The sequence below is a fragment of the Adelges cooleyi genome, unplaced genomic scaffold (assembly GCF_023614345.1).
Source record: "Adelges cooleyi isolate 19-005CV unplaced genomic scaffold, UGA_ACOO_1.1 ACOO_flye_CR_arks_rails_tigmint_CR_PRNA_0, whole genome shotgun sequence".
NCBI classification, from domain to species: Eukaryota; Metazoa; Arthropoda; class Insecta; order Hemiptera; family Adelgidae; genus Adelges; species Adelges cooleyi.
In genome coordinates, this window is record NW_026095750.1 from 898,177 (window position 1) to 912,762 (window position 14,586).

General features: G+C 29.4%; 1 protein-coding gene and 1 long non-coding RNA gene across 2 annotated transcripts; one reads left to right on the plus strand and one right to left on the minus strand.

Moving 5' to 3' along the window:
- The first annotated feature begins 772 nt into the window (after nt 1–772).
- Nucleotides 773–2,206, plus strand: LOC126835451 (uncharacterized). The gene is made up of 3 exons (XR_007685213.1): nt 773–797; nt 908–1,056; nt 2,083–2,206. It is a non-coding gene; the product is annotated as an uncharacterized LOC126835451 (long non-coding RNA).
- A 743-nt stretch (nt 2,207–2,949) lies between these two features.
- Nucleotides 2,950–8,290, minus strand: LOC126840777 (kelch-like protein 20). Its single transcript, XM_050577129.1, has 6 exons — nt 8,241–8,290; nt 4,497–4,745; nt 4,085–4,193; nt 3,832–3,985; nt 3,201–3,410; nt 2,950–3,137 (listed from the first exon to the last, which is right to left on the minus strand). The coding sequence occupies exons 1-6, from the start codon at nt 8,288–8,290 to the stop codon at nt 2,950–2,952; spliced, it is 960 nt and encodes a 319-aa protein (XP_050433086.1).
- Nucleotides 8,291–14,586: the final 6,296 nt, after the last annotated feature.

Sequence of the window (14,586 nt, forward strand, 5' to 3'; positions counted from 1 at the left end):
ATTTGAAAAAAATATTCTGTGTATTTCATAAATCATAAATTTTGAATAAGAAGAGCTAAAATTATAATAAATATTATATGATTGCTCTGAACCTTTAAAATATAATGTGTTAAATTTTAGAAAGTAAAATTAATCTGTAGTAAATAACTATATCATTTGTGTGGATGTACCTACTAGTGGTGGGACTATTCGAATATTCGAATACTTTATTCGCACGAATATTCAAATATTTTTATCATTTTCTTTGCAGGATTAATTAGATTAAAAAAAATAATTAAGAGACAACTGAGGTGTCCTTGATCTATTTTTAATAATTTTTTAACAAAATTAATATAATTATAACGAATTATTCTTTTGACATAATAAATATTATTACTTATTACAACAAATAAGATTTTAACAATTTATATAGATATATAATTACAAAAAAACATAAATTTGACAAAATAAATATTACCTCTTAGATTAAGAAGTTCTTTTTAGTTTTTTCATGCGAAAATTCGAATTATTTGATTACTATTCGAATAATTCGAATAGAAAAATTCGATTCGAGGTCTCAGCTCTAGTACCTACACTCTTAAGTTATTGATAACGTAACCATTGTTTGTAGGATAAATTTCTGCATTTTTTTTCAAATACAGATGAGACCATTTTATCAGAATGTGATCATTGGATATGGTTATTATGGCCAGAACACATCACGCCACTTTACTCACGCGATATCTAAAGCATATAAATAGTGTGTAGACTCCTTAGTTCAAGCATAATACAATTTTTTTGTTTTCTAACTATTACTGGTGAGTTTGAAATAATATTTTTTATATTACAATTTTTTTATTTTTTATATTTAAAACATGTATTGGATTTGAAAATTAAACTGCTATGTAATTTATGTTCTGATTTCTAGTATTTATTCTCAAAGTTCTCCACGAACCAAAATCAAAAATGGGCGCAGAAAAGGTATCCATGAACATTGTTGTGGTCGGACAAGTGCAATCCGCCAAATCGGCCAAAACCGTCACCAAGGCCCAACCCCAAGTTTCTCAATACAATATGGTAAGTGTAAAATTAAGCTGATTTTGTAATCTTATATCACCTTTATTTAGATACACCTATATCTTTTAAATTATTAACCACAATATTCCTTTTAAAAATTACTTATGGCCATGATCATCAGTTTGTTTTATTATTTGAGTACACTTAAGTTTATAATTTTAGTATTTTTTAAATTCTATTTAATTTCTAAACTTAAAACTTCCTAAGTTTAAAATATCAGCCTTCTAGGACAACTCAGAGTGGTTTCTTTAGAGCCATATTTTCCCCTTTAATTTACGCGTTTTTTTTAAATCAAAATCTTCATAACTTCAAAACTATCATTTTTTGAATTTAAAAAAAGATTCTTAAAGCTGACACTTATTGTACCTCTTAAATACCTATGCAATATGCAATATGTGAATTGGTAGTTTAACTCCGATTAGTTCCAATGAATTTGTCTACTATAAACGATGAATAAAAATATACCTATACATATTTTTAAACTATTTTTCTAATTTAATCAAGTTTTTTGTATCAATAAATTCAAATTTCTAGAAGAGCATTTTTAAAGTAAAAGTTTCAGCTTTCAGAGTCTTTTCTTTTAATTTTAAAAATATTTATAAGTTATGGTAATATGGCTATTTCAATGAAAAATTGATTTTTAAAAGTTAATTCAATGGGAAAATATAGCTGTATAGTGTATATGAACCACTTACAGTTGTTTGGAGAAACAATGGGGTTCAACATAAAATTGTGTTTTTTTTTATCTACTTACAATATTTAGTAATCAAGTTATCGTTCAACAATATTATGTATGTGTGTCTTTTTTACTATTAAAGGCTAAAGCTATCACAATCTATTTTTGTTGAACCCCATCGTATTAAAAATAACACAATACACTATAGTCTTTAAATCTCTGGAAGTCCATCAATATTGAATCTATTGTCTTATGTAATATTTAACATGGATAATTTAGATATTTAAAGTTATTTCACTTGTATTCAATTGATTCATTATTAACTAATGAATGTTACTTTTTTGTTCCAGAGCTGTTAATTCAACTCGTATTTCTCCATCTCAAAAATGCCATAGACCAACCAGATATCATGTGCAATATGTATAAACTTAATTTGTTGTACTTAAAATAAATCAATAAACTGGCTTTCCGTTACATGATGCGCATGTTTATTTATTTTACTCTTAATACTGTATTTTTTGTCACTTAAGAGACATACTGGTGCATTTAGCACGATGAAAGTATTTATTAAATTTAGCTATTTAATACTTTACGTTTTGCATACTACCTTGTTTGAACTTTTAAAAACATATTATTAAAGTTAAAATGTAATTGTCCCTTCTTATTTTTGAAGTTAAATTAGCTATCAAGTAGTATTTGATAATATAGTTTTCTAAATAAGAGCTTAATTTAAATTTAATAGAAAAATGACGATGTATCGAAAAAGCGTGAGCTATTATAGAAGAAAGGTTTTAAGTAACCGACAAAACATTAAAATTTTTTAATTAAGTTATAACATTTAAACATTTCTTTCCTCGCTTTCTGCCTATTTATTTTTAGGCACAGTTGGGCAAAGATACTTGTTTTTATCTAGTTAAAGTTGCACTAGCTACATTCTTAAATTATAAAAAATTAACTCGAGCAAGTAAAGTTACTTTAAAAAAAATTCAACTTAAGTTAAATCAACGGTTAAAAGCTTATTACCAAATTTTTCAGTAACAAATGTTTACACAACAATTTTTAATCTTTTTACTTACAATAACATTACCTATATTATGATAACTTTATGCTCCTGATTATTATCATGGTAAATGAATCATCAACCACAAAATGTGTAAATGATTTTAAGACAATTTAAATTGAGTTCACAAAAAGATATTATTTTAAAAAAAATAGTACTATAATTGAATACCACAGGATTTAAGAAAAATATCATTAAATGTAATGATATGACTTGTTGGAGATGATGACGTTCGTACCCTGTTAAACAATTGCCATTGATTTTTTCCTCTGTCATATCTTTCATAATGAAGTCTTCCTCCATTATTTGCAAACACGAATAGGTCGTTTTTCATGACACCAACACCTGCATTTTATAATATTTATGAGTAAAAAAATGAATTGTATACTCGATGAAATACATACAGACCTGAGCAATCTTCATCACATTCCATGTTCATCATTTTAGGTATTTCATCCCATTTGAAATGTTGCAAGTCGAATTTAAAAACTCGTCGAGGAGCGTTAAAACCACCAATGAGATAAATGACTCTGTCTTTTCTCGATATGCCCATGCCATAATTACATATCGGCATAGGATCGAGTTGTTCCCAGTGTTTCTGTTCAAAATCATAGTGTTCTACAGATGCAAGAGAACTATGATTACGCCCACTAAGTCCACCAAACTACACAAAACAATAAAACTACATTAAAACGATTACAAACAATAAAAGCTAGTTAAATGAATATTTTACAATTATTTTTGTATTACAAATAATAACATATCATTATAAACTTGTTTAGTAGTTAGGCATGGCATTTAGAGTTAAATTGTGTTTACTTACAACATATAATTTGTTATTAAATACTGTTTCGGGCGAGCATGGGCATTGGTTCAGTAATTTCGGTCCATACTGTTTGTAAGTACAAACACCAAATGCTCTTCGTGGTCGGTTCAATGGTTATATATCACCTAAAGGTGCTATTGTATGTACAAGTAAAGGGCAAAAATTTAGATTAAATGCAGCCTTGATTAGAATATCAACAACATATATACATACCATCATTATTATTTCTCACTAATGGTTCATCATAAATCCTTTGTAGTCTTTTTTTTGAAATTAAAGGCAAACGTAAATATTTCATAAGAACCGATAACAAGTCATTACGTTCATCTATGTTATAGCGTATCCAACCTATGATAAAATCAAATACCTAAAATAAACTCAAAAATTATTATTAAATAATTGCAAAAGAACAAACATAAAAATAAGTCATTTTTTTTTATTTCTTTATAAGGTACAATAATTATACCTTTTCCTCAGAATCAATTACTAAATTATCATGCGCAATAAACACGACAACATCATCAAACTCAAAGTCATAAAGTGTTTCTAATGCTTTATCCGAATTTACAATTGTACTAAAAAAAATCTATGTTTTATTATTTGATTATTTAAAAAAAAATTTGCGATCATTGTTGCAACCGATTACTCACATGAAGTGGGTTAAAAAATATGACCAACAAAAATTGTAAATCTTTTCGTCTGATATTAATTTAGAAGTTTTCATAAAACTAACAAGATTTGTGTAATTTATGTTTTCTCTAATATATTGAAAACATAACTCTTGTATATATTTTAAACCATACATATCAGCAGCTATCAACAGTTTCTAAAAAATGTAACAACAAATAATTAAAAAATATTTTATAAATTGTAAATACTATTGCATATTTTCTACCACACAATTGTTTTCTTTGATATCCAGTTTAAAAGTATATGCAAATTTGACCACCAATTCTAAAATTTCAGAATCTATTTCTTTTATAAGAATCTCATTTTCGACTCTTTCTCTAAACTTTCCAATGAACATTGTATAAAATACATGACTCGCAGAGGCCAATATATTTCTGTGTGCTTCTATTTTTAAGCCTTCATTGGTAACTAAGGTTATATCACAAAGTTCTTTGTCCCTAAAAAAAAGGAATCCGTATTAATGTATTTATTTTCATTAGTAGTTATAAATAACTATATGATTTTATTATTAAAAAACTTGAAATAGCCAAAGTGAAATGAAAGATCTGAATAATAAGATATTAAAATTCAATTAATACCATTTGTTTTTTTAATTTACAAATGAAGTACATTCTTAAATAATTTATCCACCTAATGTAATAATAGTAAAAGTATTTAAAAGGACGCCACACCGCCCATTTTTAAGGAGTAAAGTATAGGCAATTTTTTACAAATTCTTAACCTAAAGGTTAAAAAACTGTGATGTGTAACTATGAGTTCAGTAGTTAGGACTCTTTGTTAGTAGTTAAATTATTTATCACAGCATCCTTGACAGTGATTTAAAAATAAGGGAGATGGTAGAACACAGACAATGTTGTTGTCTATATTATGTGAACATTTGGTTTCTTAGTTTTGATTACAGTCTTTACAACCTTTGTAAAATTATTCCGCGCAAGGCGGGTTTTTTGAAGAAAATAACGGGTTATTTTAAACCCGAAATTTAAAAAAAAATGTTTTTATACATATAGTGTGATAATTTTATCATGAACCACTCAATATCTCACAGGGTTTAATAAGAAATTTAGTTTTTTTTTTTTTAAGGGGCCTCTACACCAGCATTTATTAAGGAGTATTGTATAGGCAATTTCAAAAAAACATTTTGTCACTGTGTTAGTAACTGTTTACTCGTAAATGAACATTAGTGTTGGTGAGCAATTTTATGTATATAATATATATACATCATAATTCTCCGTATACGGAGTCGCGACCGCGAAAGTGCGATAACAAGATAATAACTTACTATTATTGATTGCATACTATCTAAAATTTGATCGCCTAACGCGCGGACAGGTAAATGATATTACTTTAATTGTATCTGGGGTCGCATTTATATTATTTCTGTAGGAGTTTATACACTGACAAACAGAAGCACGAAGATAACGATTATTACTAGACATTAAAAATTACGAGTTTACTTACTTACTTTTGACAAATATAATAACACAACAGACTAGCAGTTATTGATGAAGATTTTAATTATAACTATAATAACAAATTAATACAATTTTAATATATAAAGATATTTTTTTGGTTTGTCAACGTTTTTCCGTTTACGTTGTATAGTACTTTATCCGAAGAATATTCCATAGAAATTCGGAACAAAATCGACTATTTTTAAAAAAAGTTATAATAAATATGTAATATGTACATTTTTATGTGTTTTCCCAATTTTGAAGGGGAAGAGGTGAACTTTCAAAAATTTTGCCCCAAGAAACTAACTTTTAGATTAGATTTCTAATATATAAAGTAAGTACATGAAGAAATCGGTTAACGGCATAGTAGATACGTCCAGACACAAAAAACAAAAATAAATACAAATAAAAACACATCATTGTAAACACAATACCTTCTCAACTACGCATCGAAGCTACAATAGCTTCGAAAAATTGTTTTTTTGGTAAAATATGCCGTTCTTAAAAATATAATACATAAGGACTCGTTTTAATCATCAAGACATAATATTATGTAACTCACGGAGCATGATCTAACTTCTCTCTGGACAGTTTTTTTTATTCAGCGAATTTAAATTCCCTTTATTCTTTATCCTGCGAGATAAGGGTTTTCTATACTTAGGTTAATACTTCCTAGTAGACTTATTATTCATTATTATATGAAATATAAATTATATAAAAATATAATATGAATTGTGTGAGTATAAGACGACCTGACGATGGATAACATCAACAACGCTAGTCTTAATTGTAGAAAAACGATCATTTTTACAATTCAGTATAAATTGCAATGCCCTGCCAATGATTCTCGTTTTAATAGTATTTTGTTATACACCGAACATGACAAAATATCTAAAAATAATATCCTTATCTGCAATTTGCGGGTGCCATGCGACGACGACGATAGCGGTCGATAAGGAATGTCACGCACTCGCAGGCACAAGTCAATAAACTGTTTGAAACCACAAAATTTGAAATTGAAATTTCACTTTAATACATCATTCTACTTCAAACATACTGTCCTTAAAAATACTTCGATTTAAATTTTTAAAAAACATTTGAATTCTTCACAACATTTTCAAGGCATCGGTCGTGGCACAATTTTAAAATTAATTTCAGTTAATTAATTATTTCAATGTAAAAAAATGCAATTTTTAAACCGATACTAAACAACAAGTGTCCTATTTTGTTCCTGTAATATTGTCGTACAGTTGATGGAATTAAAACAAATTCATAACATGATTTTTTTTTTATACTTTAGTTTGAAATCGAAATTAAGATTTTGCGAAAAATTACGTTTACCATTGTCCTTAATAACAATGGCAGGTAACGCTCTCTTAATTTTGCCTTAAGATATTAAACTTGTTTTGTTTAGTATTTTTGTGTGCAATTACTGACTGATCTATAGATGGCGTTAAGAGCGTCTTGTACTACCAAGCGTTGTACTTTGGTTCCATTGATATGAGTGTCGTTTCCAGTATAGAAACAATTATTTCAATGTAAAAAAATGCAATTTTTTAACTTTTTTAAACTGAAATAATTAATTAACTAAAAATAATTTTAAAATTGTGCCACGACCGATGCCTTCAAAATGTTTTGAAGAATACAAATATTTTTTCAAAACCTAAATCGGAGTATTCTTAGGAACAGTACGTTTGAATTAGAATGAGTTGTTTTCGACTAAAAAAACGCAGATGTAGAGGCCCCTTAAAAATGTGTTTATACAAAGTGATCTTAATGTTTCACAAATGTCTTTGTTTTCTACTTGCAAATTTTGAAACTTAAATGGTTATGCATACATTTCATTAACTTTTTAAATTGAGAACAATGTACTAAAAATTTTGACTGGTCAAATGATTTTGACCACCCGTACTTCCCCTGTTAATTTAAAAAGATAATGAAATCATAGCATTACTATTTAAGTTTCAAAAGAAGCCATAAAAAAAAAAAGAGGTTAGAAGGGAAAAACAAAAAAAAATTGTGAAAAATTAAGATCACTTTGTATAAAAACTAGGGATGGGCCGATACTAGAATTACTAAATACTAATTTCTTATTAAACCCTATGAGATATTGAATGGTTCACGATAAAATGATCATCTTCTATATATTAATGTAAAAAGTGCAAACCTACACCCCAGGACTTCGCTATAGTATTTGAAAGGGCCCAATAAAAATACAAACATTAAAAATAAATAATACTTAGGTAGATAATATGTACTAACGGTTTTATCGGATATAAGTTTGTGATATTGGTTTTGTTTTAATACTAATTCTGATATTGAGTGGTTCACTATAAAATTATCACCCTGTAAATTTTAAAGTAAAAAGTGCATACCTATACCCCAGGACTTAGCTATATTAAATAAAAGGTTACAATTAAAATACAAACGTTAAACGGTAATAAATAATACTTGTACAAAACTATTCAATTAATGACTTACTTATAGAATTGATACATTCTTTCGAAGTGTTTTTGCATACTAACTTCCATAATTGTTTTACTTGTATAAAGATTATAGATATACTTTTTCTATGTCTGGTTGTTAACTAATTGTAAAATTAGCTTACCTAAAACATTTATAAGTTACAAAATACAATTAATTTTCTATTAAAAAGACAAGGTAAAATAAAAAGTTTACAATCAAACACAACAAATTGCCTGATTTTAATTTATTTAAATTAGATGCATAACACAAAACTACAAGTATGACTTGTAGGTATGATGCTAACACGATAAAGATTAAAGCTAGACGATAGACCATTTTGCCGACTAGATTAATTTACGGTGGCGTTGATCTCGTGTCACTCGACTCAACTCTGAGTAAATAATTTATATAATAAATAAGTAATAAGCAAACACATAATATAGGTTATGATTCCATTTATTTACAATCAGTGTTCTAAGTCAGTGGAAGACAGCAAACACGGTAATAGTGTAAATAAATTCGAAATACAAAACGGTAGGTACTCACGCAACGTAGAACCGTAAACCACTGTCCAGGGCCGTCACTTACAAATTATAATAACTTAACTACTGGCAAGTCAATCAAACTCAATTGTAACGCAAATTGAAACGAAATAATATGTTAGATATTATCACAGAATTCGACCAAGTTATTAAAACTAACGGTTTTCGCGAATTGGACCCGACTCACCCGTAGCAACAATAATGTAAGCAAATTGTTCCTATGGCGATACATTTAATTTAACCAGTGTTGCCAGCTGCGCGTTCAATAAATATGCCGTTTCTACCGAAAAAATATGCTATAATCATTTAAACATTTTTATCATAAATCATAGTTATCACTTATCATCTTTCGAGTTTCGAGTACCCGCCAAAATTTTAGTTTTCAATGTTCAAGTTACATCAAATCATTTATCATTCAATTGAATACCATAAGTTACTAATGTTAAATTATAAAAACATGTATGTTATAAATTATAATCCTCGAAATTCAAATTAGGGCTATATCATTAACAAACATGCTACGAGTAGAATTATTTTTTTTATAGACTAATAGAAAGATTAAATGGTCAAAATATTTTTAATCTTTATTATCGTCCACCAGTTAATAGGCTTATCAATTATCAGTTTTCACACTAAACACAGTGTGAACCACGGACTATAATACAGGACTGGAAACGACACTTATATCAATGGAACCAAAGTACAACGCTTGGTAGTACAAGACGCTCTTAACGCCATCTATAGACCAGTCAGTAATTGCACACAAAAATACTAAACAAAACAAGTTAATCTTAAGGCAAAATTAAGAGAGCGTTACCTGCCATTGTTATTAAGGACAATGGTAAACGTAATTTTTCGCAAAATCTTAATTTCGATTTCAAACTAAAGTATAAAAAAAAAAATCATGTAATGAATTTGTTTTAATTCCATCAACTGTACGACAATATTACAGGAACAAAATAGGACACTTGTTTAGTATCGGTTTATTTTTTATTCCATCCAACGGCAGTGTCCAATTATTAAGGCATATAATAATTATTATACTGCTTTTCATATTTTTATGATGACTGAATAATTTATCAGTCCCAGTTCTCTTGTACGTTATTATTTAATAGGTTATATTGGTTATTTTTTAAAATTATGGTCCTAGAAAAAAAAATGTACTAAAATATTCTCTATTATTCGTTAAAAAGCATATTTTATTTGTAGCATTTTGATTTTTCTTACAATGCACCATGCTGCTTATAATGTTTTTGGATTTTGGGGTTTATCATCAAAACCGTATATTATTGTAAATTTTTCTCAGTTTGCTACATGAAGTGTAAACAGATATTTTATATAGGTTTAAATTGAATTTGTATTGAATTTCTGTTAAAACGAAATTTTTTTTTGTGTTTTCTGCTGTTGTCGTCGTTGTAAGTGTTCTTATTTGTACAAATGTCTCAAATATGAAAATATTTCACAGAAAAACAATTTTTTTTCCGTTTGATATACATACTACATTAGTCTTTATAACATTATGCATATTGTTGTTTTCAAATTTCCACGGTATTTTTTGTCCTAGAAAATTATCTTTCTGTTAGAATACAAAACCAATTTTACATGTAATATATTTTTACTGCACTTTCGTTACATCTTAGGTAACATCTTTGTACATCTATGACAAATGTTACTTTAGGTCCAATTTTAATTCCAAAAACTAACGTTAAAAAAAAACAAATACCTAAAGAAAAATGTTCCATCACTTTCAGGAATAAAGATTAATGAATTCAATAGGTATTTAATATTTTTCAAAACAAACATGCTTAATTTAAAAGTTAATTCAATATAACATATGTCAGTACTTATTTATTAAAATTAAATTTATAAAATATATAGATATAATTATTTTTTAATGAGCTAGCATAGTGAGGTCTGAGCAAATTAGGGAGTGAGAGATCACAAGTCTTCCTTAACTATTATAACCAAATGTCATAAATCACTAGCAAATAAACTATCAGTTAATATAGTACTATCATAGTTTTTTCCCATATAAAAGTTGTTTGTATTATCAGTTTATTTAGATTCTCTTTAGTTTTAGTGTCATTTATCATAACATAACAAAGTGAATTATACATGGAACTACTCAGTATTAATTATACTTTTATTTGTACAAACAAGTAAAACTGAATGTTAACGTTTTACAAAAAGTCATGGTCATGACTGGCATAGTATTATATCAATTTCTATCTATTTAGATCCACTTTATATTGACATGATCAGATGAACAATATGTCCATTTAAACACGATAAAACCAATGACCTGCTATTGATACAGTGACTTAATTATTTACCAATCAGTTATATTTTTCGGGTTTTCTCGGTTCTTAGGACAAAGGAGTTGCCTCTTTTTTTCTTATAACCGACTAAAGTACCAGCTGCATATGATTTCGGATGTTTGGAGGTGCTACAGCAAAAAAAAACAAATTCTGACAAATTCAATACCTCTCCAGTATCGCATCAATGATAAAAAAAAATGCGCTCAAATTATTGTTGAATTTAATAAAATCATTTTATTGTGTTCAATTAAATAATATTATGTTACACTCGGATTATAATGATTTGAATTATTTTATTTTATTGTTGTAAATATTAATTGTTATGTTAAATATTTTCCAGTTATTGTTTTAGCCCGAATTTTCTCACTTCTTTGTTGTAACCGGACTTGAAAACGTGTTATGCTAACGTTGTAAGCGTTAGCCCTAATTCCGGAAACACAGTGTCTAAAAACCAATTGATTTTTCCATCGAGTCGATTCTCAATAGCTTCACGCGAGTTTTCGAGAACCTCTTTCTGTGTGCTTTCGGACGGTACTACGCAAGACGTCCGACTGTATGTGTCGAGTTCGTTTTCAATTTTTAACAACTTGTCCAGGATAATTGACATTTGCTCAAGTAACTTGTCGTCTAAATACACGGTCTCCTTCGTCTTTACAACACGAAAGTCTATCTCATGGAAAATTAGTATTTCAAGATAACTCTTGTAGAAGTTTAGAATTTTCACGAAGTGCAAGTCCGAGGTCTGAGGGGATAATCGTTGAACATACAAAACGGCGTCTTTCATGTACCTTATAACCGGATAGCTCTTTTTGACCGTTTGCACGAATGATTCGAGAAAGACAAATTTGTCTTTGGCGCTGCCCGAGTCGAAAAATCGTGCTATAGCCTTGTTGTACGACAGTAACTGTTTTAGTATTTCAACGTAGTAACAGCTCATCAAATCGTAGACGTGACGGACTTTCCGGTCTACATTAGCCTCGTCGATTTCCGTGGCCAAAAGGTCTTTAACGCCGTATTCCCTGGAGTCCACCTTAATGCTCAAGTCGCCCAAGTGACGTGACCAGGCGCCAGTGTTTGTAAACAACAGATTTGTTTGCATAACTCGTTTTGCAGAGTCATGATTTTCGATCAATACAGTAGCGTTTAATTGCGCGTTGAAATCGAAACCTAGCAGAGTGTAATTCAATATCAATAACTCGTCTATTGCGTAGTTGGCCATAGTGTATATTTTTATAACTTGGTAGACGATGTTTTGCGTTTCGCAACATATTACGTGTATTATATCGTTGACCCAGCTGTACGTGGAACTGCCGAATTTCTGTTCTTTTAAATGCGCCTTCGGACCACAGCGGTTCTGGAAAAATTCAATAGCGCTCGTTCTTAGATCGTCCAGCTTATCGAATGTTAATTGTAAACGATTTTTGTATCGGAATTGGTCTTCGTCATTTTTTTTGAGTTCTTCATACAATTTGCCGAACCTTGTCAGTAAATGAAGGAAAACGTCGTCGTCGAACGCGGCTTGCTGAGATAACGAAGTCAAAAATAATAGTGCACTTTGCATGCGCGACACTAAAATTTCTGGATCTAATAGGTGCATAAACTTTTGCAGACAATCCCGTTTGCCGGGACTTAAATCGTAAAATCCGTTGCATGTTTTGCCAAGGGCGTACAAATACTTTTCGTACGTTAGATAGACAATAGTGTACTGACAACTCAGGAAGCGACGGGCTTGCCAGATTTTAGCATCTACGTTTGTCACCGTTACCGTATCCCGTAATCCGAGCACATCTATCCCTTGGTACCGTCCACTGTCGTCGAGGATTTCCAGTGGACTCAAACCTAGCCACGCCGGATGACTAAAGAGTTTGGCTATCTGGTGCACAGGGTCTGCCGCGGTGGAATCGAATAGCAGCATACTGTTGCACAACACGAGAAACGCCAAACCGTTTAAAACGCATCGAGCTGTCATATTTATTTTTTCGCTTATTGAACGGCCTACAAGAACGGACTCCGAACGAACCACTAAAAACCCAAAGATCCGGTTAGCTGTTTACTAGATGTGAAAAGTTGTACGTGTCGTACAGGTATAGGCGCACGTTAATAGTCTATCAAACAGCGAACACAAACGATATTTGCTAAAACGAAAAGTGTATGCGGTATGTAATGTCAATAAGCATGTTTTCCGAGTAAATGGTTTTCGACAAAGCGATTTAAGAATATATTTATAGGGGCATACAATTTTTTTTTTTTTTGAGATTTATAAGACAACGTCATAGATATCGCCAATTCATGTGCAACTTTCACGTAGGTTAACCCTTTGGGATGCAGCATTTATCATGTTTGATGATTTCTTCATAAATCATACTCTACCACGTCCCTTTGCCCTTTCTACATTTTTTAAGTACAAAACATTTGCAATCTAAAACCTGATGACCTATTTAAAACAAAAACCACTTGGAATTTAAAAGAAACAGCAACAAACGAAGAGGTGTTGGACAGAGTAATGGTTAAAGTAATTTTTTAGCTTCGACGCGGGCTGTATTTTTAAAATAATGCGTTTTTATTACTGTTTTATGGGCTCACGATATCTTTTGAATCAATAAACCGATTTCTTGGTGTAGCAACTCTATTGATTACAATTTATGTCTAAAAGGTATTTCGTTGGGGCAAAAATTAAAAAAAGTCACCCCTTCCCCTTCAAAATTGAGAAAAACACCGAAAAAATGTACATATTTTTTAACTTAAAATTAAGACGCTCTGTGACTTTTTGAAAAATTAGTTCCAAATTTCCATGAAACATTCTTTTATCATAGTTATACAGAGAAACACTGACAAACCCAACAAATATTATAACCCTTTCCTCTAGAAGAGATAGAAATTGCTCATCTTTCTTCACTTGTCGAGTGGGCAATCACTGCACTTGTTTTTAAAAAGCTTTTTCATGACTGTAACCGTCATGAAAAAAGTGATAAGATATGTGATAAAATAAAAGCAATAACAGATAACATATCCAATGTTTTTTTGTACAATTTTAATACTAAACAAGTGACCATTTTGTGGCGAAACTACCCTTTCTTCAAAAATCAATGCTCGGGTAAATAAATTCTGATTTTTATATGACATTCTTTTTAGATGTTATTTTGTCTCTTTGAGATTATGCAAAATGTTGATACAGGCTATAACGGTAGAAGACTCATATACAATTGTAACTTGAACACAGCCAAAATAATAAAATCGGGTGAAAATATAGTAACCAAGTTTAAAAACTTATTATTGCAAAACAATATATTTTGAATTTGCCAGTCAGCAGTTTATTATGAATTTGTGAAATATATGTTTTTGGTTTAGTAATAGTTTAAACAATTTACATTTGTACATTTATATTTATTTACAATCTGTATTTATAACTGTATATTTCTGCAATTTGGATTGTTGTCATTGGATTTTTTCTGTGAAAAACAAACCTTATTGATTCATAGCTTAAATAGAATTAATTTTTAT

Excerpts from the sequence above, each read along its gene's own strand:
- LOC126840777 (XM_050577129.1), bottom strand. The coding sequence starts at position 8,290 with ATGGAAGTTAGTATGCAAAAACACTTCGAAAGAATGTATCAATTCTAT. Across the intron at positions 4,194-4,496 it reads GTGGTAGAAAATATGCAATA|TACAATTGTAAATTCGGATA; the intron begins GTATTTACAATT and ends GATTTTTTTTAG. Across the intron at positions 3,986-4,084 it reads TAATTGATTCTGAGGAAAAG|GTATTTGATTTTATCATAGG; the intron begins GTATAATTATTG and ends AGTTTATTTTAG.